This window comes from Lepeophtheirus salmonis, chromosome 7 (genome assembly GCF_016086655.4).
Source record: "Lepeophtheirus salmonis chromosome 7, UVic_Lsal_1.4, whole genome shotgun sequence".
In the NCBI taxonomy this organism is placed as follows: Eukaryota; Metazoa; Arthropoda; class Copepoda; order Siphonostomatoida; family Caligidae; genus Lepeophtheirus; species Lepeophtheirus salmonis.
In genome coordinates, this window is record NC_052137.2 from 31,542,406 (window position 1) to 31,567,174 (window position 24,769).

The 24,769-nt window shown below is 32.6% G+C and overlaps 6 protein-coding genes across 15 annotated transcripts in view; 2 read left to right on the forward strand and 4 right to left on the reverse strand.

Moving 5' to 3' along the window:
• Positions 1-103: 103 nt before the first annotated feature.
• On the forward strand, positions 104-8,338 carry LOC121122158 (uncharacterized). Of its 6 annotated transcripts, none has more exons than XM_040717164.2 (6): positions 5,515-5,651; positions 5,923-6,024; positions 6,195-6,548; positions 6,605-6,722; positions 6,789-6,923; positions 6,980-8,338. In XM_040717164.2, exons 3-6 carry the CDS (start codon positions 6,204-6,206, stop codon positions 7,969-7,971), a joined length of 1,590 nt encoding a protein of 529 aa, XP_040573098.1. In that variant the 5' UTR covers positions 5,515-5,651; positions 5,923-6,024; positions 6,195-6,203; the 3' UTR covers positions 7,972-8,338. The 6 variants fall into 6 exon arrangements, with proteins under 6 accessions (XP_071746309.1, XP_040573100.1, XP_040573097.1 ...); XM_040717165.2 differs by having other exon boundaries at positions 5,552-5,628; XM_071890208.1 differs by lacking the exons at positions 5,515-5,651; positions 5,923-6,024 and adding an exon at positions 104-227.
• On the reverse strand, positions 8,224-11,346 carry LOC121122159 (uncharacterized). 2 transcript variants are annotated; one of them, XM_040717168.2, is made up of 2 exons: positions 10,657-11,346; positions 8,224-9,389 (listed from the first exon to the last, which is right to left on the reverse strand). In XM_040717168.2, exons 1-2 carry the CDS (start codon positions 10,965-10,967, stop codon positions 8,339-8,341), a joined length of 1,362 nt encoding a protein of 453 aa, XP_040573102.1. In that variant the 5' UTR covers positions 10,968-11,346; the 3' UTR covers positions 8,224-8,338. The 2 variants fall into 2 exon arrangements, with proteins under 2 accessions (XP_040573102.1, XP_040573103.1); XM_040717169.2 differs by having other exon boundaries at positions 8,224-10,529; positions 10,657-11,263.
• Positions 11,347-11,526: 180 nt separating this feature from the next.
• On the reverse strand, positions 11,527-13,106 carry LOC121122161 (uncharacterized). Its single transcript, XM_040717170.2, has one exon. The coding sequence runs from the start codon at positions 12,940-12,942 to the stop codon at positions 11,635-11,637; it is 1,308 nt and encodes a 435-aa protein (XP_040573104.1). The 5' UTR covers positions 12,943-13,106; the 3' UTR covers positions 11,527-11,634.
• A 4,097-nt stretch (positions 13,107-17,203) lies between these two features.
• Positions 17,204-18,352, forward strand: LOC121121282 (nuclear envelope phosphatase-regulatory subunit 1 homolog). Its single transcript, XM_040716178.2, has one exon. The coding sequence runs from the start codon at positions 17,555-17,557 to the stop codon at positions 17,939-17,941; it is 387 nt and encodes a 128-aa protein (XP_040572112.1). The 5' UTR covers positions 17,204-17,554; the 3' UTR covers positions 17,942-18,352.
• Positions 17,967-19,628, reverse strand: LOC121121281 (NPC intracellular cholesterol transporter 1). The gene is made up of 3 exons (XM_040716177.2): positions 19,120-19,628; positions 18,717-19,018; positions 17,967-18,650 (listed from the first exon to the last, which is right to left on the reverse strand). The coding sequence occupies exons 1-3, from the start codon at positions 19,532-19,534 to the stop codon at positions 18,438-18,440; spliced, it is 930 nt and encodes a 309-aa protein (XP_040572111.1). The 5' UTR covers positions 19,535-19,628; the 3' UTR covers positions 17,967-18,437.
• LOC121121402 (uncharacterized) overlaps positions 19,575-24,769 on the reverse strand; it is a 56,411-nt gene continuing 51,216 nt past the window's right edge. For 3 of the 4 annotated variants that reach the window (XM_040716315.2, XM_040716313.2, XM_040716312.2), the window contains one exon: positions 19,575-23,224. In XM_040716315.2, coding sequence (XP_040572249.1) covers positions 20,423-23,218 — 2,796 coding nt within the window. In that variant the 5' untranslated portion in view covers positions 23,219-23,224 and the 3' untranslated portion in view covers positions 19,575-20,422. Of the gene's footprint in view, positions 23,225-23,421; positions 23,701-24,769 lie in introns of those variants that run through there. The other variant, XM_040716314.2, reaches the window with a different exon arrangement.

Below are 24,769 nucleotides of genomic sequence, written 5' to 3' on the forward strand. Positions count from 1 at the left end.
TTAACCGATAGGAAATTTGTACAAGTAGAGGGGTGAGTAAATATTTGAGTTACGACGACTTGGCTCTAATCCAACGAATTATACATCTATAATATTTATCGTAATTGTAGTTTCATATCAATGTCAACTCTTTATATTTTAATCAACTTTTCCATTTAAGGGTAGTATTTGAAATCCCCAACGATTGTTATTAAGTAAGAAATGATGGACTATAAAATTATTATGAGGTAAGTTTCATTCAAAGAATTAATAAATATGAAATATTATAAACCCCATTGATAATTGAATACAATAAAAGTATGTTTGAATAATTAATTCAGTATGTTTTTGACTATTTACTTTAGAAAATCCTTTAATGTATATCTACATTGATTTTCATTCTATACATTTACCCAACAGTACATCATTTCTTACTCAAGAACAATTTTTAGGGATTTCAAATATTATCCTAAAATGGAAGAGTTATTATTGAGCTAGAAATATATATCTACAACTTTATTTGAATAACTGTACAAAGTTTATATTAGTTTACCTAAAAGAATTTATCATTAAAATGATGTTTTGCACCACAAAAGGTTGTGTGATAGGAACTTGTACTCCTCCAAATAGTATTTAAACTCATTGGTCAGCAAATCATGATACATTAAATGAGGGGAATTATTCAATTGGTTCTTTAATGTTTTTTGCGAATTTGGTTAATTTAATCAAGAGTCCTATAAGTATCTTATAGGGCTCTCATTCAATCATAACATTGCATTTGAGCTGAACTGTGAGCAAAATATCTATCTATTCCTTACTTTATTTGAAAATAAAATATTACTATGTATATAAGCGATAGGCTGCGATATGTAAAAATATGTATTATCTATAATATTTTAAGAACTTAAAATGTTTTTTGTTTTTTTCAAATTGTTGATGGGACATAGTCCAAAAATGTTTTTTTTAAAAATAGAAAATGAAGAAATATAAAGTTTAATCATATTGATTAATGTTGAGAACTGACGAACAACCTTTGAAGTTTTAAATTTCACAATTTTATCAAAAGATAAAATTCTTACCTTAAAAAAAAGTCCCCATAAGGAAGAATAGAGCATTTGTTAAAAATAATTGTATAGTAGATAAACAAACAATCTTTCAAAATTGTTCCTATAGTTTTCTTCTAAAATGATTATTTCTTGTAAAATGACAAATAAAATATTACTGTACCACGTATAGCGCAAACTTTTTTTGTTCATTATTTGTAACGAGAGATGAGATTTTTAAAGAGCACGAGGAGACGGTGAGATGATTTTTTTTATTACCTCATCCTTAATTAGTACCAATCTTTAAAAGACAGCTCGCAAAATTTCATGACAATATTTTTGGGATTTTTTTGGAAAAAAGTCTCAAAATTTAAATTTAGCTATCCACAAAAATTAAATTTCTTTGAAAAAAAAATTGAAAATTTAATTTTTTTAGAAAAAAATTCAACAATCCGTAGCTACTCACAGAAAATTAATTTCTTTAGAAAGAAATTTCAAAAAATATTTTTTTTGCTCTGCTGCATGTCGAAAAAAATTCTAGAAAAAAGCAAAAATTTCTTCATTTGGGGAGGGCAACAGCCCCTCCATCCCGTTCCCTGCAGATGTGAGAGTGCAAACCTACGCCTACAATCATACCCGTAAAAATTAACGAAAAAGGACACTAATTTGAGTTATGTATCACAATTTTGCTTTGTGTGACCTTCGAACCTGATTTCTTCAAATTTAATTGGAGTTATACTTCTCCATTTGTTCAAAAGTTATGGTGAACTTTGCATTTTTAATGTTTTCTATAACCTTTCCCTCTCAAAATTTAATGGGGCCCTACAGTTAACATAAGACAACGGTTGAAAAGTCCCAGGCTTAACAAAGAAAACAAGTTGTTTTTTTCATTCAAAATTGGATTTATTTTTTTATTATTCGCCTTATGGAGCGGAGCCTCTATAGACTATAACACTCTTCAAGCCATTGCTTAACTTGAACGGGATTTTTTCCCATAAGAAATTCGTGTAAAATTAAAACACGAAATTGTTTTTCATACATTGTTTTCAAAATAACAAAAGTAGCGTCAGACTTACACCATAATAACTCAGAAACTAAAGAATTTAATCATAACCTGAAGAGAGTCTTATTTTTTCATTCTTAAGGAGAAAGTATAAAATCTAACCACGTGTTTGTGTACTCATGAATGACGGAAAGTAACTCTGAGAAGTTAGAAGTAGTGATGTAAATCCCAACTGCCCTGTTTTTTGGAATTGGTAATCTGAAGAATGAATTTCATTTTACTTAGCAGTTGTAATTATTATTTAATTCCTGAGTAGTGAAATTCCTCAACTAAATAGATTCAATTATGCTACAAACCTGATTTAACATTCGTGCCAGTTCATAAACGATGGAGCGTAACCCTAACGATTTGTTGTGGAGTTATAATTGTTAGTCTATGCTGGACTCAATTGAATTGGGGATCGACATCGGAGTAATTCTTGTCAATGTCCTTGTTTATTTCCTTCTCCCCCTCCTCCCTTGTCACAGCTGATTGTAGCTGATCTCCTCCAAAACAGAGCCCTACAAGTAGAGATACGTTACCGGGATATCCACCTTGACGATAGCTGACTTCCCCGCGTGTTTGAGTCACGACCCAAAACATTCAAAATTTAATACTATATTTTAGGTGAAGATCTCTAGAACGCGATATATTTTGTTAAAATACACCAAGTATGCCCTCTTGTCGTGCGCCTTGTTTTACAGGAATCGTTCTTGAGCTAGGGGATTACACTTTTTTCATTTCCAAGGGACAAATTCCTTGGAAGGCAATGGGTTCTAAAAATGAAATGAATTCTTTGGAAACTATAATATAATTCTCGATTGTGCTCTAAACATTTTGAAGAAATAAGGAATTCCAACTCTCAAGCCATTCCAACATTCTTTAAACATCTAAAACCTAAAGTTCCAAGGCTCACCAAAAACTCCAACAACCCCATTTTCATTCGGGAGAACAATCCTGATGCTAAGAAAATTTAATAATTAAGGAAATCTCAAGCAACTTTTTTATTTCGAATTTTCAGGTAAAAAAAGATCTCCACAATTTCAGGATCATACATACTTTACTCCTTATTTGGAACCTCCTACTTCCAAAAATAGAGAAATGGACTTAGTGGACATGAATCTAATTTCATCAAAAATAGAAGATGAAACTTTTTATAATGATATATATATACATATATATATTTTTTTGCATTAGTTACTTTATCGTTAGAAAATAATATTCGTATGTTGTATTACAGATACTTCTCTTGAGGTAAAACATCTAAAGGAAATAAATACCAAGATACAAATCCAACTAGGAGTATATGAAGTAGAAATAAAGGAATTAAAGAAGAAGTTGAATGAGAAAGATGTCAAAATTTGGGACGCAGAATCAAAGTTTAAGTCTTTAAAAAGGTGCCTCTCTTCGATATTAAATTCAAACCATATAAATTTTTTAAGTTGCAAGTCTTCACATTGAAAAATCCGCCTTTGGTCTAATAAAGCCATTGAGAATTCACTTCAGTTAAGATTCGTTGGGGAAATATATGTTGTTCAATTAATCTATTGCACCAAGAACTGTTTGGAACAATTTGCAAAAATAGAGGCTTTATTCAAATCTTGTGCAAATCAATTCAAAAAAATGAAAAAAAATTGTAAATTCAATAACTGAAGTAGCGGTTCCATTAATTAAGTTGTCTATAAATGTCACCAAATGTCATAAAATTTTATTTTTACTATGTCTAAGTATGTTAGTATAAGAATACACATGCATTTACCAATGCAAACTGGGATTATCAAAGAAAAGAGAATAGCTTCTTCTACTTTGGGAAGACGAAGAATGTGTATGCGAAATTAAGTAAATTATTTTTAAATTAATTATTCCATTTTTTTATAATTATTAAGCTCAATAAAATTATTTTTTTAGTATTCATTTATTGTATTAAGTTCTTTTTGGCCCATTTGATATATGTCACAAGGGGGCACTGAAATCTCGTGACGTAACTCTTCTTATAGGTCTCTGCTCAAAAAAAATCTTAAAATTTTCAAGGTTAACATTTTAATTTCTGGTTTCTTTTTTTTTTTTTAACATGTGCATTGCTCACACGATTTTCATCACTAGTTGTACCTAAGTGTGGAAGTCCTTGTTGGACTAAGGTGACCGGACGTCCCTGAAATGTCTCTAATTTTGACGTTGAATGGGGAGAAATGCACGCAAGCTTAAACACCAGTTATTATGTTAGTCATTAGTCATAAAACGGATTCCCAGAGAAGACGTTGTATGATTGATACTTTTGTCTTTCTTGATGGATGGTGAGATGTCAACCATTTGTTTGATTACAACATTTATGTAATAAAAACTGATTAAAATTGATAAAAAATAATTTATCCCTGTTATTTATTTCACAATGATAATATTTAATGACTTTTCAGCGCCGCATTGGAAATGTCCCTAATTTTTATTTCAAAAATCGGATCACCTTATATTTGACTCAAAGTAGAATTGATGATCGAAATCAGAGTCATTCCTGCCCTTGTCCTTACTTGATACAGAGTAGGACACTTGTATTTTTTTTTTTTTTTTACATATCAAAAAGACTTACGATTTACAACACTAAGTATGTACTTGTACGAGAGAAGTCTGCTGAATATTTTGCTACTAAATATATATGATGAATCATGTTTCAATATATATAAAAACGTTGTTTTGGTTTAGCTTCTACATTGCAGCTACACTTGATCGATTATAGTATTGTTATAAGTAATTTATAACCTTTTAAGGACTTACAATGTAGACTCAGTCATACACTATTATTATTAAGTGCATAAATCATAACATAGTATTATACCATTGTCAAATATTAGTGAAAGGTAAAGTTTTCGAATTATACACGGCATTTTTTTTAAATTACTGATCATTTCATCAATGAGGTTTGTAATACTAATCCGAAACCTAGGCAGTTTCATGATATGTCTAATTAATAAGTAATATATAGATTAATGCAACACATCTCAGAGATTGAATTCATATACAATAATATATAGTCGCAACTCGCAATTAAGTAGCAATAGTATTATGTAATTTATGTGAGTATATTGACATCGTATATTTCCACCTTAACAAAAAAAATTAATTATCTGTCGATCTATTTTATAAGCAGCTGTTTTTCTTTTACTGATTTCCTCTTGAAGTTAATTGTACGTATTATAAGACAGGGGTAAACGAACTTGACCCTTTCTTACTTATGGTAATCGTTCATATACTCTATACTATTACAATTTACTAAAACACTTTAATAATTGGGGAAAATGACGTAATTATTAATTAAGAAGGCCTTTAGAAGGAAAGGTTCGGAGATGCAGTGAATGTTTCTTTGTGCATCGGGCGAGGATATTGCTAAAAATAATTTTGGCTGCAGTGGCAGAGTTCTCTGTACCTACTTTTTTTATTATTTTTTTCCTTCCTTATTTTTTTCTGAGACAAAATACCAATATATTATTATTCAATGACGTCTGTCTAGCTTCAGATTGTGAACGTTTGAAGTGTTTGAATTTGAGCGATAGGCCTCTTTCATATCCTTAAGTACGTGTTAATGCTGTTCTCATGTAATTTTTAATAGATCAGTTATCAACTCGGAATTGGGAATAGGTTTTTAATATTATTTAAAAAGTTCTTTGTGTATTATTTACGTTTTCTCCTACGTCAAAGCTACTCAAAAGTTACATAGTAGTAATTTTGTATTTACTGCGTCTTTGTTTAAGGAAAGAGTGAACTAGAGAGCTGCCGAGGAGGGTTGAATTAAAAGATACTAATCATAATTTGTAGCTTAAACTTTCTTGATTCCATTGCTAATGAGTCTATACACATAAATTTTAGAACATGGATTAAAAACACTCTATTCTTGCCTGTCGTGAAATGTTCGTGGTGCTGTCAAGAGCTAAACAAAGATAAAAGAGTTTTTAAATATAAAGTTGAAACGTAAAATATATATGTATATATAAATTGTTCTACTGGTTGACATATTATCCGTTTTTTCGTGTGTGTGTGTGTGTGTTCTCCGCGCTATCATTATATAACAGTTGATATACGAATCGGAATATATTCGTATATATTAAATTATAATCTTTTATATATAATATATTATATAGCAAGAAAATATGTCGAGTGTTGAACTACTAAGTGACTCTCTGTCTCATTTCTTGGAAAAAGACGAAAAATCTGAAGAATCATTGTTACAAAATGAAGAAGAAACAAGAGACGAAGATTCGGATGGAGGTGATTCATGGATTGTCGTGGAAGGATATTCAGATGAGGATGACAATAACAAGGATAATACTACTGAAGTGGCAGAGATTTCTGAGCCTATACTATTAGGAGATAAAATCACTATTAGTAGTATTTGTAGTAGTGAGGATGAAGTCCTTGTTGAGGATGAGTCGGGAAAGATCCATGAATTTAAACATATTAAACCCATTAAAGAATTAACAACTCAATGTTCCAGGGTATTTTGAATCGATATAATAGGGTTTAGAAATATCTAATCATATCCTTCTTGTAGATTAAAAAAGGAGTTAATTACTCACACAAACCAAATCGAGAGTTAAATGTTTTTCTCACGGCGAGTGTTGTTCTTGGCCTTGCGGTTGTTCTTGGATTTGGCTGCGGTCATTTCTTAGGTATTTCAAATTTTTTTATATTTTTTACTAACTTATATTTCATTCTTTATTCCATGTATTTTTTAGGATGGTCAGAAAAACTTGAGATCCTTGATATGAATCAAACAGATGCATCTCAGCCGTCAGATGAGTCTGTAGATGAGGAATTGTTAATGATTGAAAGACTTAAGTCTGAGAACGAAGAACTTCGTACATCCATAAGTATGGTCTATATCGAATTATTCAATTCCTTGGATAATGATTTTTTTTTTCGGTAGATGAAGCTAATCTCCTTCGAAATCAAATTCAAAATTTAGAAAATGAAATTGAGAAATTGCGTTTGAACCGGGAGTTAATCACGGAAAATCTTGCTTCTCAAAAAAGTATAGATGAACTTCGTGTAATGTTGGATCAAACAAATTCTCTTTTGAGAGAAACAAAAGAGAACTTGAATGATATCACAAATGAGAATGAAATTTTGAAAATTGAGGTTGGGAAGGCTCGATATGGGAAGCCCGTTATTCCTATTGAGGAAAAAGAAAAAATCAATAAACTCATGACAGAAAATGAAGAACTAAAAGAAAAGGTCAAAAAAGTGCGTTATAACATTCCATCTTCTTCCGATGGTTATCCCAGTGATGATTGTACTCATTCAACTGATTCCTGTAAATCTGAAGAAACGCCGGAGTATTATTTTGACCATAAGTCTGAATATATAAACTACGCTAAGGAGTTTATGAAAGAATCGACTGATAAAATACGAAACGTTTTGGGTGATGCTCATTCCAAATTTATTCCGAGTGTTATACCCGTACTGAATGTTATTACTCCAGGTCTTTCCTCAACGGCTCAGTATTTGGGTCAAAAATTTAATATTAAAGAAAAACTAAAGGAAACTATGGACGCTTTTGCAATTGATGAAGCATTCAATGAGTTTTTATTATATATTAAATATGGAGAAGGAGAGAATCTTGACGAAGAGAGTCAAAGGATGAATGATGGAGAAGGAGATAATCTTGACGAAGAGAGTCAAAGGATGAATGATGGAAAAGGAGAGGATCTTGACGAAGAGAGTCAAATGATGAATGATGAAAAGAATGGACGAAAGGAAGAAAATTCGTGGTACTTACAGCGAGGAAAAAACAGGGAGTTCAACAGAAAAAATAATTTACCAAAAAATAATTGGCTATTCCAAAGAGCTTCTTCGCGGAAGCAAATTCGTAAAAATAAATATGATACTTCTAACCACGAACAATTTAACAGGAAGTAAAATAATTATAAGAAATATCACAAGAAGAATAATAATAATAATTGGAAAGACAGTAATAATGAATATCAATATGATGGTTGATGACAAAAAGCCCCTCTCTTGTAGGACTACTCCAATAAATTATTATTTAGTTTTATTTAATCCCTTTCATTCATGTCTTTACATGAATGTTCTTTCGAATTTATGAAAGCAGTCAATATTTAAGTATTATTATATAAATACATATGTTTATGTATAATAATAAGATGTTAATTGGAAATTACCCATTTATTATACGATAAGAAAGTAATTATAAATTTAACCAAAATTTAAATTGTCAAATTATTTTTAGTTGAAAGAAAAAAAAATATTTTTTTAAGTCAGAAAACTAAGTTTTTTCATTTTTTGTGGCAATGTAGTCTTTGTACTTCAATACACCCTTGAGTCGATTAGACGCAACTTTTAGGGATTTTCCACAAAAATAAGGGTTAATTTTCGGATTAAGTAATTCTGAAATTTGAGTGGAGCAAGCAGCCTGCGGATCTCCTGAACTATCTAAGCTACCCATCCAGAATTCATTTCCTGGATACGAGTTTCCATCATAGGCCCACGAAACTACGAGAAGTTTATTTACATGTTCCTCTGGCAACTTGTCAAATAAATTTCTTTTTGAGATATGGATTTGAATATTGTTGAGTAGACCACCTTCAACCACACCAGAAACATGTTCGACAGGAATCCAAGAAAAGTCAATGTCAGATATATGGGAAAAATTATTCTCCTGAATGACTTTTCCAAAAACGTCAACAAACAATTGCTCTTGTTCTTTCAATACTTGCCAAACACCAAGACCTAATCCTACGATGTGAACATAGGCCATTTTTTTGTGCTTAGCGGCTCGGTGCTCTGCTTCCCATAAATACGTTTCTGCAGTAATCCTAATTCTTTTTTCGTACATAAGAGTATCGAAGAATCCTTGTGTCTTTAAGTGTATATATCTAGAGTTCGATGATGAACATTCTTCGTATTTTGAGAAATGAGACGTATTATAAAACTTAGCAAATACATTCTTGCATGGTCCATCTTCGGGTGGATCATTAATTATAATTTCCTGTCTTTCCATTTGGTTTTTTCGATGAAGTCTTGGTCCAACCAGTCCAACTATCAGGGCGTCTGGTGTAAATTGATTAATTTCCTCTTCTGTTATTCCTTTATTGTACCGGTCACCTTTATTTAAGGTGAGAGTGTAACATGAACATCCAAGTAAAGCAGATACCTTCATTTCATCGTAAGTTAAATAATGCTTCATTATACGGGGAGCCCTTTCCTCACCGTCTTTTCCAATGGCTTCGAAACCACCACATCCTTTTCCATGATTTCCTTGCAGAAGATGGAGATCTCTAATTCCACAAAAGACAAGTGGTCGTTTACTTAAAAGTCTAAAATAGTAAGACATAAAAAAATCACTTTCATTATAAAGTATGTCAGAATTTTTCATTTAATGAATAATATTTTTATACAGATTATATAAATAAGAAAAATATTATGCTAAAGTTAAATATTTATTGTATTCCAAGACGCTCTTGTGTCTTTTAGATAATATGTGCAAATTAGTGCCTGAAAACCATGGATTTATTTTTGGGTTATGCAATTCTGAAATTTGAGTAGAGCAGGCAGCCTGTGGATCTCCAGATGAAACTAGATCCCCATTCCAAAATTCATTTCCAGGATATGAATTTCCATCATAAGCCCAAGATACGACCAATAGTTTGTTCTGATCCTCAAATGAAAGTTTGTCGAAGAAATTTCTTTTTGATATATGGACTTTAACTCCATTAATTTCATCTGCGTTCTGGAATCCTCTAACATTTGTGACAGAAATCCAAGAAAAGTCAACATCACTGATGTGATTAAATGTATGTTCCTTCAAAATATCTCCAAATACGTCAACATAAATTTGAATTTGATCCTCGTGTATTCCCCAAACTCCTAATCCCAAGCCAACTACATGTGCATAAGCTTTTTTGCCAGCTATTTTTGCTCGGTGATCAGCTTCGTATAAAAATGTTTCCGCCGTTACTCTAATCCTTTTCTTATATACTTCAGTGTTAAAAAGACCGTCCCCTCGAGTTTTGAGAAACTTCGAATTTGATGATACTTCTTCATAAGTGGGAAATTTAGCTAAATCGTAAAATTTAGAAAAAACTGAAGCACAATGGAAATCTCCCTCTGATTTTTTATTTACAAGGATTTCTTGTCGTTCCATTCTTCCTGTCCTTTCAAATCTCGCTCCAACCAAACCAACAATAACTGCTTCATTGATATAGTTTTTAGGATTTTCCTCCTTGCCTTGATTGTATCTTCCACCTTTATTGATGGCTAATGTGTGTGAGGATGTACCAAGAAGAGCAGATATTTTAATTTCATCATAAGTTAAATAGTCCTTCATAATTAAGGGTGGGATTTCAAGTCCATCAAGTCCAATATTTTCAAATCCACCTCTTTTACCTCCAGATTTATCAAGCAAAACATAACTATCACTTACTCCTAAAAATACCAGGGGTCTTTTAGAAATCAACCTATATTTATTTAAAATAAAAAACGTATTATATTAATATTATGAATTACTACTATGAATAAGATTTGATGGGTCTTTTTCTAAAAGTAAAAATAGGATTTATATGTCAAATAGAAATGAGTCATTACCTATCTACAAATTTTGGCACAGTCATATCTTTATAAATTGACTTTTCAATCTTGGAGCCATGTTCTAATTTAAAGTTCAAAAAGTCAGTGATCAGAGTCAAAACATCCTCATGAATAATTGGGTAAGCTTCTTTTGCAAACTTTTCAATCAAATTGATCTTTTCAGGAAATCTTTTGATTAGTCTTTTCACTCTCACTGATTCAATTGGGAAAGGATTTGCATCATCAAACTCCTCGCTATTTTTAATAATTATGTCAATTGTGCTATTTCCAGAGCACTTTTTGGTTAATTTCTTGAGTATTGCTGCCATTATGATCCTTTTACTTCAGAATATTTGACACTGATGATTAATAGAACGTAATTATCAGTTGAATGAATGGGATGTGGAATGAGTCACTATTGCTAGGGAATGGTCTTTTAGATGAAAAATATTAAATTGTAAAAATAAACCATATCAAACACTCTAATTTTTACGTTTGTACACTTTGATCATTGAGGTTCGGTAGTTCAGTGTTACAATTTCACCATCAAACGAAATAAAAAAGCTTAGTTTCGCGCGTGTGGATATATATAATATTATTATTTATTGTTATATAAGCTATATCTATACAATATTACTTGCATATATGGGTGTATTTAGGCCTATGGGCTATGTGTCAAATGATTTAAAATAAGTTGCGTGATTACTCAATATACAGACTTGTTTATTCTTATTAAAAATACTTTTTTAGTTTCTTTAATTCCTATTATTATATTTATTGATAATTTACTTATTGTTCGGTACACGACCACCGACCTATACATTATTGTATAGGTCGGTGTACGCAACAGATCTGGCAATAATTAGTTAATTAATTATTTACAAAATAGAAGTCGATAATAATTTATTTTTGGTGTATTTTTATGCAATTATATTTTATAGTTAAATAGTTTATACAGTATAAAAAATAGTTAGACATTTAACGATATAGTATGATTTATTTGTTCAAATAATCTGTATACTTGAATACTCCATTATGTTGACGCGAAACAACATGTAAATTGTCAGCATTGAACCAAGGGTTAATAAGTGGATTATGCAATTCAGTAACTTGAGTCGAGGAGGCAGCTTGGGAATCTCCCGAGCCACTTAACTTTCCATTCCAGAATTCATTCCCTGGATAAGAATTCCCATCATAAGCCCATGATACAACAAGCAACTTATTCTTGTCTTGAGGAGGCAATACATCGAAAAAGTTTCTTTTGGATAAATGGATTTTAATACCATTTATAGTACCATTGTTTGGGGTTCCACAAACGCTTTTAACAGATATCCAGGAGAAGTCAATATCTGATATTTGACATAAACTATTTTTTGATATAAAATTTCCAAAAACATCCACATAAATCTGTAGTTGTTCAGAGCATAATCTCCATACTCCAAGTCCTAGACCCACAATGTGCACATAAGCTTTTTTATTCAAAACTTCAGCTCGATGATTCGCCTCTCTTAGTAGAGTCTCTGCTGTTATCTCAATTCTTCTTTTATATATTATTTTATCAAAATAAAGGTCATTCTTTAATCTGATCATATGATCGTCATTCATTTCAGAAGCTTCCTCAATTGATGAAAATTTAGCGACCCTATATAATCTTTGATATAAATCCTTCCCAAATGGTTTCACGTCTTTTGAATTACTAATAATTGTGTCTTGATATTCCATAAAACCCTTTTTCTGAAATCTTGGACCAACTAGACCAATGATAAGAGCCTCATTAACAAACTCCTCATCCGCGTCCACTCTGCCCTTGTTAAATCGATCCCCTTTATTGATGGCTAATGTATGAGATGATGTACCAAGAAGAGCAGATATTTTGATTTCATCATATGTTAAATATTTATCCATAATGAGGGGAAATCTTTCCGCTTTATCCCTTCCAATACTTTCAAATCCTCCATTACCTTTACCTTCTCCATCTCTAAGCAGATAAGAGTCTCTTCGACCCATAAAAACCAATGGCCTTTTAGTAAGTAGTCTATTAACAAAATTTGGCAGAGACATGTCATTGTAAATACGTTTTTCGATACTTGAGCCGCTTTTCATCTTTAAAGTCAGGAAATCATTGATTAAGAGGAGTACATCTTCATGGATAAGAGGACGTGCTCCTAGAGCAAAGTCCTTCATGGATTCTATTTTTTCTGGATATCTTTTAACAAGCTCTTTGAGTCGAACTGTTTGAATGGGAAATTCATTTTTTTCGTTAAATGTGTAACTATTCTGAATTAAAGTCTTCAACACTTCCATCCTTATAATAGAGAACTGAACCAAAAACTACTGGAATTGATTCTAACATACCTTATAATTTATATAGTTACAATATCATACAATGGTGAAATACCATAATAATAAACCTTGTATTTAATTTTGCTATCACTACAAGTTTTTCTCCTTGCCTCAAAAACTACTTTGTAAATAAAATTTAAATTATGAATTATGACATTTTTATTCGTTATCATACAAATATTATATTTATGTACATTCATTTAGAAATTTAATTGTAGGGTCACTTATTTAAATGCTTAATTTATAATGAATTAGTAATTATATTTATTTTTCAAAAGCATACAATTGGATTTTCAATATTTTCATATAATATTAATTTAATTAGTGTATTTAGTACGTATTTAAATATGTTGAATACATATGATTCGCAAATCGATTTTAAGAGCCCAAGCTGGTTAATGATTTAAGTGATTCTATTGAAGTATGTCTGAGAAAATAGATTTTCTTGATTTTGTGTAGCTAATAGCCAGAGAACACTGTAATTCAAATGAATATGGGCATTGGGGTGTCAGAAAAAAATGACAGCGGAAAAAATGGCAAGATTCTTTTAAACTGATATAATATCTATCACCAATATAATATATAATAAGAGAAACGAAAAATAAACAAACACGACAGTGGTTCCAATGAAAGGAGTGCTAATCACTTAATTCTCCGTTATTAATTAGAATATCATTAGACATGATGGACTATTCATATTGGACAAGACTCTTGGATTGACGGAAAAGCATTTACAAAATACTAGGCAAGAGCAGCGATTTCCACTTTGTTATGATCCAGGATGTGTCAGAAGAAGAGGTGGTTGTCTGAGGAGCGACAAACCACTAAGAGGATTGGGCAGGTAGTCAAAGGTCGAGTCGTTGGAGAGTGTGAGGAAAACTGTAAAGCTCAGTACAGGTGGAGAAATCTGAAATTGCAATAGAACGATGGTCGCCGTCTCTTCATAAACCTTTCCTTCTTGTCCAAAGAGAACGAAAGGGCAGTTCCATCCTTCACATTGGTTGTTAGTTCTCGGGGAGTCAGTGATAGTGGCACGATGGACTTTCCAGAGTGCGGGAGGAATAAATCGCTTTGCTCGTTACCCCTCTCCGAATGATGTCAGAGGTGTATTGCGGCATAATCCTCTGCGCTTTCCTTCCGCACTCAGGAACGTCCATCGAGTCACTATTACTGACTGCCCGGGGACTAACAAACAGTGTGAAGGATGGAACTGCCGTTTCTTTCATCTCGTTGGACACCAACCCCCATCAATTTGGAAATGCGTACAGGTATTTCAAAAGGAAGAATCGACAGTGTCCACCACCACCCTTGCTCAAAAAGCGATTGGTCAACTTCCTAAAAAAAGCGCAAAAGGATATACATTGAGCAACAGCAAAGGCTTAAAAACTTATGCGAAAGCTATGTGGCTGGGCATAAGTTCATGTCAGGTGGTGGTCATAATATTCGATTTGATGTCTAATACAAGGGAATAATTTCTTAAAAAATTTACCAATTAAATTAAAATTAATTAAGTTTCTGTTCAAGTGTTTTTTTTCATTAATAAAGTGGTTTCATTGATCCTGTATCTTGTATAGAACTCGAGATATTTTCTTTTTTTGGGGTAAAAATGATGAATAACTACACTCTTTTCTTTAGACCTTTTTAAGTTATTCATCATTCTATGATAAGGAATATCATAGAAAATTAGTCCATATTTATTTTTTTTAAAAGCCATATTAAAAAAATATGCATCTTTAAAGATATCTTAACAAAATTATCTTACTAGCTTGGCTTGGTTTTCTTCTTCGGATAAAGTTTCAATATGCCATAATTCCCATAGAAATTGAAATTCAAGCATCTCCTGTTGCGGATAAAGTATCATGGATCCCTTCTTTTGTAGTATTCTTTGAGAACATGAAAGTATTTCTTTCTTTAATTAATGAAAATCGATCTAAGCATATAAAAAACACTTCTAAATTAAAAATGTGTCGCTTCATTCATCCAATTGTTTGTGTGTATTATGTTTGATATGTTTCAACATTAAAATAATAACTAATATATCATATTCACGCTGTGATAATCCTTAGTAAACACGTTTATTTTATTAATTTCAGATTTCTCCAACTGTACTGAGCTTTACAGTTTTCCTCACACTCTCCAACGACTAGACCTTTGACTCCAATCCTCTTAGTGGTTTGTCGCTCCACAGCTAACCACCTCTTCTTCTGACACATCTTGGATCATAACAAAGTGGAAATCGCTGCTCTTGCCTAGTATTTTGTAAATGATTGTCCGTCAATCCAAGAGTCTTGTCCAATATGAATAGTCCATAATGTCTAATGATATTCTAATTAATAACGGAGAATTAAGTGATTAGCACTCCTTTCATTGGAACCACTGTCGTGTTTGTTTATTTTTCGTTTCTCTTATTATATATTATATTGGTGATAGATATTATATCAGTTTAAAATAATCTTGCCATTTTTTCCTAAAATCGGGCATTGGTCGGGCTCTTTTTTGTACTTGACGGGGATGCAAAAGATTTTTCTCATTCTTATTAAGTATATGTAGTCAATCGACACTTTAACTGCTCATATCTAACCCATTTTTAATAATAATTACATTTTTAACCTCTAAAAAGTTTAACCAGTAATTATATATTATATATTTGTAATCAAACCCAATTTGTATAATGAAACACATACTTATATAATTTTACAAAGGTGTCCCGTACTTTCACTCTAAGACCATTTTGCCTAAAGGATATTCCGCCTTATTATATATAAAAAATGAGATTTATAAGTCGTTATTGTTTTTTTTTGTTGGAAATTGGTTGTTCCCTTAAATTTTTTTATTTATCAAAATATGTATTGTTTCGTAATCTTGGTGTAGGAAGGAAGGTCGGTTCTTATCTTTCTATACTGATTTCAGATTGAGCCTCTTCTTCCAACACATTTTGGATCATAACGAATTGAAAATCACTTTTCTTTTTTCATATTATGATTCTTCGTTAATCCATGAGTTTTTTCCAATGTGAACTATCCATCATGTCGAATGATAATTGATAACAGGGAAGTTATTAGCACTTCTTCCATTGGAATCATTGTTTCGTTTGTATGTTTTTCTTATTATATTATCTATTTTGTCTCTAGTTCAAACTCATTACATTTCATTGTGATTTTGATAGTAGGAATTAAAATTTCAACATTATTCCAAGAGAATACAACAATTTAATGATTTTTATAGTAATAAATAACATGTATTTTGATTAAAAAGTTCAAAGGGAAGATCAATTTCAACCAAAAATAAACAATAACGACTTATAAATTTCATTTATTTATATATTAAAGCAAAATATCCTTGATGTAAAATGGCTTTAAGGGAAATTGTCTTAAGGTGCAATGTTTTAGGGAAAAATCTATGTTATTAAAAGGATAATGCTTAAACTTTCTATAAAAATAAATGTATTTTTTTAAATGGGTAAAATACGAGCAGTGTTGTATACAATATCAATGTCATGTCGATATGTAAAAATAAAACAACCCGAAAATGAACGGAGTAATCCTGATAATTTGAAGAATCCAAATTTTTTACATTATATGATGGAATATTAAAAATACTTTTGCACTTCAGTCAAAATAAGCACACACCAAAAGTACCGAAGTGTTGCGTACAAGTTGCGATTTGTACATGAAAATTATATAAGTTGCAACCAAAAAATGAAAGATTTACAGTACTTGAGATCAAGATAATGCAATAATTGAATATACCATGGCCGGTTGATAAATATATATAAATGCTGTACTTTTTGACTGTTTTAATACAAATTGGTAAATTATAAGTATTCTGTGACACATCATAGAGTTCAAATACTTGCAGTTATATTACTTATAAAAACATAATATCTATATAATTTTAATAGATCAAAATCCAATGATAGTATTAATTAATAATGAATTAGAATGATCCATGTAGTAATTAAATAATGCATTTCAAGACGAAGAAATCGCGACTTGTAGAATTTGCTTATACAAGTTGGAACTAGTACAGAGATTACAGCATGTACACTGAAGTGTTCCCTGGCTAAATGGCTAAGGTACAGCTACAGGATGGCCGGCAGGAAGAGAAGCTTAGAGGTCTAGTAGTCGTGATGTTGGAAGAGGAAATCGATGACGTCAGTGTTTGTTTTCATTGGTGGAATGCCTTTGCTTCTATTTTATGATTTTGCATTGATGATATTGATGATGGATCTGCTGCACTGCTCATGAAAAGGAAGGATCTGCTCAAGAGTTGGGGGTTGCCAGATAGGAAAGACTTGGAATTGAATGGATTCTGATAAGTTGCAGGTTCATCACGACCTCGAAAAGAGAGAATTCTTTTTGATATCGGCTGAGACGGGTAATAAGTCGTTTTTGCTCTACGAGTTGAGGGAAGGAGTAGCGGATTTGTACCACACAGAGAGTCCGGATCGTGGGAAGGGCTACGGTGCCGTCCTAGGCAAGGAGGCGGTGAAGGTGCTGAGGGATCAGAAGAAAGAGATCCAGCTCTCCTGCTCGTATCTAGTGCATATCGAAAAGAAGGGACTGTTGTCGTAATGTCCACACAGGACCAGGTCGCTTGTGAGGACTTGAAAGCCTTTGAGCGACGACTCATCGAAATCATTTCCTCTGCTCGTCCCTCCACTCTGCGCTGGAGACTCGTTCTTCTCATTGCTTCACTATGCGTTGCTGTTGGGGCCGTCTACTGGCTTGGAGATCCTCTGACTGCCGAAGTGCCATTCTTTTATTCCCTCCTCAATCATCCCTTCTTTTCCTTCAGCTCTTTATCCATACTCATTCTCTTCTGCTGCGGGATACATCGACGCGTCGTCGCACCCTCAATCCTCGTATCCAGAACTAGAGAAGTTCTCAATGACTTTGCCATGGACTGTGATGAGGCTGGTAGACTTATTCTCAAACCAAGACAAGCGTCCCCACCTTGACTTGGTCAACCAATAAAAAGGACTATTTTTATAAATGTGCTTTATTAGTTTTTTTAAATATCAAATACATATTTAATATAAATCTTGTTCAGTGTGGGATTTAATATAAAGACCAAGACTAGTGAATTAATACTTTTTTAAAGAAGAATAGAATCCATATTGCTGTTTCTTTGGAATAATTATCAACTGCTTGTAGCTATAAGTTCTTGTTCCGTCATCCATCTTAAAAACCCCAACTACGTCTCCTTATTACTATGTAATAAAATCATTGAACTGAATTTTCTGTACTTATTAATTACTTTTTTTGTTTAACTGATATTAATTCATTTATTTTTCAATCTTTATATTCCATCTCATTTGAATTACTTTTTTTTTGTGTGTGCTTCTTAATAAATGCTTATAAATGATGAAGAATTGTTTTATAAAATTGATTTATCAGTCACTCCTTAGTCAGAACATGATGTACAGCGTAATTAACTTTTAATGTTAGGAGGGCTTATAATGCTGTAATTTGATTTCCTTGATTTTTTTGTTGTACCAAAACAAACAAAAAGGCAACTGTAAAAACAGAAAATATGACACCCATGACAATGCTCAATCCATCAATGCCTCCAATATAAAAGATGAAGCTGCTTGTTTGATACTTTCCAAAATCAATTTGAGAACAAGATAATTCGCAATTTGTACATGAGCATGGAACAGACTCTCCCTACAAAACAGAATTTGCGGAAATAAATGAACTATTTAAGAGTTAATATCGATTCTCCTTCCTTACCGGTGGGGGAACGTCACATGTAAGTGTATTAGGACTGTAATACTCAAATTTGTGAGGAATCTCAGGAGGATCGTCTGAGTATTTGAAATCGATTTTAAAAGGTGAGGTTATAGAAGATGGTGTTCCCATATAATTAAGAAGTTTCTTTGGCGTACACAAAGTTGGAGCCGTTCCACAAATGAATCCCATGATGGATATTGACTGACTTGGGAAAAGCACATCTTTACATCCATTGTAAACTGAATTAACGAAATCAATATTTGCGTAATACTGAAGAACCTTTGCCATTTCGACTTCTTCTCCTGAAAAAATGGAAGATTTATTTTCCAATTGTGATTTGGTAGATGGGTTTAACCCCTTTTTATCCTAATTAAAATAAGGTTTATATACCTAATTTACATACCTTTATCATTGGGTCCCCAAATCTTAACAGAGACATTAAGGAACTTGCTTTGTTCAGGATGGCAAGTAAAATCACAAAACACTTTTTTCATGTTGTAAGTACATGTTGGACAATGTGATGCAATTAAATCCAACGATTTAAACTGACTTTTGAGATCCCTGATTTGCTCTTTTGTGCAGCATATATTTGAGGATATTTCAGATTCGAAATGCGGACATGCTTTCTTCATGAGTTTCTTGAGAGATGCATCCATTTCTGTTGGAGGGCCTTCATCCACACATAGTAATTTGGGAATTTTTCCTACTGTCACTGTAGGATCCTTTCCACAAATACCTCGTAAAACACAATGCCCCTCTACATTTTCAGTTTCAACAGAGTTTAAAAGAATAAAAACAAAAAGCATGGGAACAAGCATGCTTACTTCCTGAAGGTTTTAATAAAATACAAAGCCCTTATCAAATATCACGACTTTGTATTTATCTTAGTCAAATGCGCAAGATAATATATATAAATTTATAGAATGTAAGAGATATTATCATTTCTGTTATCAATTTTGATAATGTATTGTGTATTTATGTCTCGAAAATACTTGATAGAAAAGTTTGCTATGGAGGCCCCTCCGTCATTACTCTTAATGCCATTTTTTTTTTCTTCAAATTTGTCCACTTAATTTTTTGTTTTTAGACGAAGCGAAAATTTTATAATAGTAAGGATAAAAATTTCTTAATTGGGAGTGGGAAGCTACAGCATCTTTGTCTGAATCAGTGGTTCTCAAACTGCAGTAAGCGCTTCCACGGATACTTAAGTAGGAGAGCAGAAAATGTCATCAAAAAGAAGATTTTCAAAAAAAAAAAAGTATCTTATCTAAAAACAATTTTTTTTTTCAAAAGCTATTAAATTTTAATAGTTTTAAATAATGGTTTACTTGAAGTGATTTTTAAAAAATAATCATTGTCCAAAAGAATGGAGTTTTTAATAAAATAATTTTCGATTCAATTTTTTTCGAAGAACATTTATTGTCAAATTTTAAAGATTAAAACATAAAAATGATATATTTATTACATTCAAAAGGATTAATACTATGACTAGATAGATTATAAATAATAAGTTTAATACACATTTAAAAATAACATAAAATACTTAAAGGACACAGCATATTAATATTTTTTTAATTTCAAAAATAAAATCATGAGTGGGGTGCTTCCATCTCAATATACAAACTCCGAATATAAATAGTTGAAAAGTGAGTGCATACACACATTCAGATCGTTTTGAATACAAGATCATAAGATATTAGATACATTTAAAAATATCTTTTATTAAAACTATTAGAAGTCGATAATGAGTTATGTTTGGGAGGTTGAACCATGTACATTGTTTTCCCTGGATAATCATTTGATGCTTTTCGATGCAAATTTGAAGATGAATACTGATATTGGCTCTTGGGTACTCGAGATCCTCCACTTGAGTTTGAAGAAGAAAACATAAATGATTCTGTTGAGGATGGAAAGCTGTTTCTTATACTCTTTACAACTTTTTTCGTACAAGTAAATGCTAAAAATATAAAAAGTCCTTGAAGAGTATTGAAAACTATAAACACAATCCAAAGAACTTCAAAATCCAAGAAACCGGCAACTAGCCCAACAATCCATGTTAATCCCATTAATACACCCAATCTTAAATATAAGTGATAATTTAATCTTCGAATAGAGACGTCTTTGGTTGTGTTATAGACTAAACAAGCACTCCATATAAAAAATCCAAGATTTCCGGTAGCAATAATTCCAAAAGGAAGTGCAAAGTAAAGTAACAGTGCTTTTTTACTGCTGAACCAACAGAGGCCAGCTTCTCCAAATCCAGGCCTAACAAGCCATGCACTTAATATACTTGATATATTGAAATCCGCTAAAGCGGCAATTGTTCCGCAAAGGAGAGGAACACTCCATCCAAAGAGAGAGTACAATATGAATTTCTTCCACTGAGACCCACTGGTGAATCGTAGTTCACTTGTAGCTCTCATCAAGGATCTACAAATATCGAATGAAATGATAAACATCCAGACAAATGAAGACAAAAAGAAAAAATACATTATCAGACTAAGGATTCGACATCCAATTCCATCAGTGGTCATGAGCATTCCAGCTATGAATGAGGCATAGCCTCCCAAAAGGGACAAAGATAAACTGAACAGATTTTTTCCATTTAAATTCTGTAGCTCAGGAGATATGAGGGATGCTATTAGATGTAACATAAGACATATGACAGATATACCCAGACAAACCAGTGAAATATAGGACATATATGATCCAAATTTTGTTTCTGTTTCATCTGAATAGTACTCGGAATTTTCATTTTCAGGAATACAAATTGTAATTGACTCATTTGTGGAATCAATGTCTTCATTATCAAATATTTTTTGATATTTAGGGATAAAAATGGATTTATTCGGCAAAACTCGAAACTCGTCTGATGATAAAACAATTTTTGGACAGTCAGAAAATATTTCAAAATCCTTGTCAAAAGAATCTAATTCGAGTGTATGATTTGTTTCGATAAATATTTGCGTTGTTGTTTCCTCTAGAAGGGTCGAGGATCCTTCTTTTTCGTCAAAATTATCTCCAGGAGATGTTTCATTACTGAGAATCTCATCGAATAAGAAATATTCCGTTGTTTCATAAATTGTCGTCGTGATTTCCCAGTCATCTGATTCTGCACTCAAATATGACGAATTATTTTGTACTGATTGGGTCAAAGAAGTGGTTGTTGAATGATTCTCAGAATGATTAGTTGCATCGGAAGTAGTCAACGAATTATTAGAATAAACGATTGTTGATTTGGATTGAATATTATTTGATGCTTCCAGTGTTGACGATGGAGAAGTAGTGATTATTATTTCATTTTCTATTTCAGTAGGAATAGGAGTAGTAGAAGTTGTTACTGGAGAAGTGAGAGGAATACTGTCTGATGGTGTCAATGATTGCTCTGTTGTAGCAGAGGATTCATTTCTTTGGATGCATTTACCATTAATGTAAACACTTTTTTCATCCTCGCAAATGACATTTCTACACTTTTTAAAATATGGATCGTACACCTGAGTATTTGTTTCACATTTCATTCCGACTGACCCAATACCACTTATATCAAACAATACGGCAAAGCTATAGGTGTTAAAATTTTTTGTCCAATGAAATCTACCGAGAGGGCCCAAATTAAAACAAGTCATTTGCTTCAAGGTAACGTTATGACATGACGCGCAATAAGGATTTTTGTATTTGACGTTCCCTACATTGATAACTCCAGTGAAGGAAGTGCAATACTTGGACACAGTTTCATTGCTATAGCCTGATGGGCAAGACTGAATCAAATTTTGACCAGGACAAGGCCTTATATAATGACTTAATTCGTCTGGAACTGCAGGGTCAACCTGACAGCGATGAAATACTCCAATACCCCCGGTATCAATCTCCAATCCCCATTGTTCCCCTCTAATCTCCAATCTTTCTTCAACATATTTCTTTGAAATATTGCGAAAACGATCAGAGTAGCCCGTGATGGTAGGACATTCTAATCTTGATTTCCAAAACCGTATGGAATTTGAATCTCCGTGACAAAGAGCGCAATAATAGTTTTTATAGGTAAATCCAGTTGTCATTGAAGTAACAGGAGTATTGCCAACGGGATCAGACTGATTCATTCCTTCACAAGCTTGCTGAAAATCTTGAAATAACTTGCTATTACGAGTTGGACAAAAGTTTTTGACATAGACATTTCCATACTGTTTCAGATTAACACATGAAAATTCCTTTGATGATTCCCGATCCTCTTCAGCCAAAGCATCAACACAACAATCTCCGTACTTGGAACAATCCAAATCACAGAAACAATTTCTTTTCTTCCAATCTATTTTCTCGATTGGTCCACGATTCGATCCACGGGGTAAAAGAGTCTTATTACAGGAGTCTCGGCCAGGACAAGGTTTCTGAGATGCGTTCACAATATCATAGCTGAGGGATGAGGACAATTGAAAGAAATTAATGCTGCTAAGAAGAAGAAGAAGGTAAATCATCCAGAATGAAAAAGAATTGAAGAATTTGATCATGGCCTCCTGTAATGAGGGAAAAAATTAAATTAAGTAAATGTATATAATTATATTATTAAAATATGAAATTGCGTAAAGGAAACGAATAATACATGAGGATAGACATATTATGTACAATAGATATCAAACTTAAAAAGTAGAGCAATTAAAGAGAATTATCTGAGAAATTAAAATATGACTAAATATTCAACAAAATATATTACTTATATATATATAGGCTAGGTTGTGCCCAGTTCAGGTTCAGCGGTTCTATCGATCACAGTTCTTTCGTTTCAACGGTCTCGGTTTTTTTTATACAGGTTCAGTTTGGTAACAGGCACTTAAAACAAGGGGATTCGCTGGAAAATTGGGGCTCAGGAAATTGTATTAGATATAAACAGGGCCGCAGCTACCTTAGACACGGTGTGCGTAGTTCCCTAAGTTCTAGCAGGGGCCCAGAAAGGTAAGGTTGCTTAAGACAATATTTTTTAAAGAGGGGCCGTGAGGGGAGGCGCAGACAGATGGATAATTGATGATAGCTTTCAGTCTACACTTAAACAGTACACATGTTTTATATAAAGGGGACCTCAGCTAAAATATATAAGTGTAGGGATGTCCTGTCATAGTAAAGTTTGGGAAACCCTGGTTTAAGAAATATTAAAATTATTATATTATAGGGCCCGACAAGCTTAGTAGCGGACCTTGATCAATAATCTACCCCACCCCTTCCCTATTTTATTTACGCCGTCTAGTGCCTAAAAACCACTTTCCAGATCCATAAGAAGCCACAAGCTATTTTGAACTCAGATAAAACTATATCACCATGGGGACATAAAAAAATCATTGGAAAACGCTGCAATTGCACAAAAAACACAAGAATCGAGACTGATCAGCAATATATTGCGATTATTACATACCGAGTGGTCCATAAAAATCTGATAACTTTGAATTTTAAACTTCAACAAAATTAATATAAAGAGATTTGTGTCTGAGCTCTCTTATTCATTTATGTAGCCGCCCATAGTAGCAAGGATGGCTTCCAGGCGGCGGCGGGTGGCCTGACAACTTTTGCAGATGTAATCCTCTACAAAAGCCTCCCAGTGCTGGCTGACAGTAGCTTTGAGGGTATCGGTGTTTGGATGGTGGACACTGCAGGCCTTCCCCTCAACATACACCCAAAAGGTGTAGTCGAAGGGGTTGGCATCAGGGATGTCGGTAGCTAAAGTGTCAAAAAATAATTCAAAAGAGTCTTGCCTTTTAGATAGATCCCTTCTTCCTCTTTGACGTTTTGGACATGCTGACGGTGGTCCTGGAGACGCCCAACTGCTAGGAGTGTGCAAATGAAAATTCGTCCATCACGTTCTAGTGTCATTTTTTTCAACTTGTACGTAAGCTAGAGAGCTCAACTTTGTTATGTTCATGCAACCTTCATGGATGAGTTAGTATTCATATTTCAATGGAACACCCGGCAAATGCATAAAGCCTAAATAATTCATAGACATATTTGAGTCAATTCTAAGCTTATTATTCAAAGTTGTGGGAAGAGTTAAGATACACAATAACTTTAGCTAT

What these genes read in the sequence shown, in the direction of transcription:
- LOC121121281 (XM_040716177.2), bottom strand. Translation starts at nt 19,534, where the DNA reads ATGCTTGTTCCCATGCTTTTTGTTTTTATTCTTTTAAACTCTGTTGAA. An exon ending in TTGGGGACCCAATGATAAAG is followed by an intron (nt 19,019 to 19,119) that starts GTATGTAAATTA and finishes CCATTTTTTCAG; the next exon opens with GAGAAGAAGTCGAAATGGCA. An exon ending in CATGTGACGTTCCCCCACCG is followed by an intron (nt 18,651 to 18,716) that starts GTAAGGAAGGAG and finishes TCTGTTTTGTAG; the next exon opens with GGAGAGTCTGTTCCATGCTC.
- LOC121122161 (XM_040717170.2), bottom strand. Translation starts at nt 12,942, where the DNA reads ATGGAAGTGTTGAAGACTTTAATTCAGAATAGTTACACATTTAACGAA.
- LOC121122159 (XM_040717168.2), bottom strand. Translation starts at nt 10,967, where the DNA reads ATGGCAGCAATACTCAAGAAATTAACCAAAAAGTGCTCTGGAAATAGC. An exon ending in GTGCCAAAATTTGTAGATAG is followed by an intron (nt 9,390 to 10,656) that starts GTAATGACTCAT and finishes TTACTATTTTAG; the next exon opens with ACTTTTAAGTAAACGACCAC.
- LOC121121282 (XM_040716178.2), top strand. Translation starts at nt 17,555, where the DNA reads ATGTCCACACAGGACCAGGTCGCTTGTGAGGACTTGAAAGCCTTTGAG.
- LOC121122158 (XM_071890208.1), top strand. Translation starts at nt 6,204, where the DNA reads ATGTCGAGTGTTGAACTACTAAGTGACTCTCTGTCTCATTTCTTGGAA. An exon ending in TAACAACTCAATGTTCCAGG is followed by an intron (nt 6,549 to 6,604) that starts GTATTTTGAATC and finishes TCCTTCTTGTAG; the next exon opens with ATTAAAAAAGGAGTTAATTA. An exon ending in AGAACTTCGTACATCCATAA is followed by an intron (nt 6,924 to 6,979) that starts GTATGGTCTATA and finishes TTTTTTCGGTAG; the next exon opens with ATGAAGCTAATCTCCTTCGA.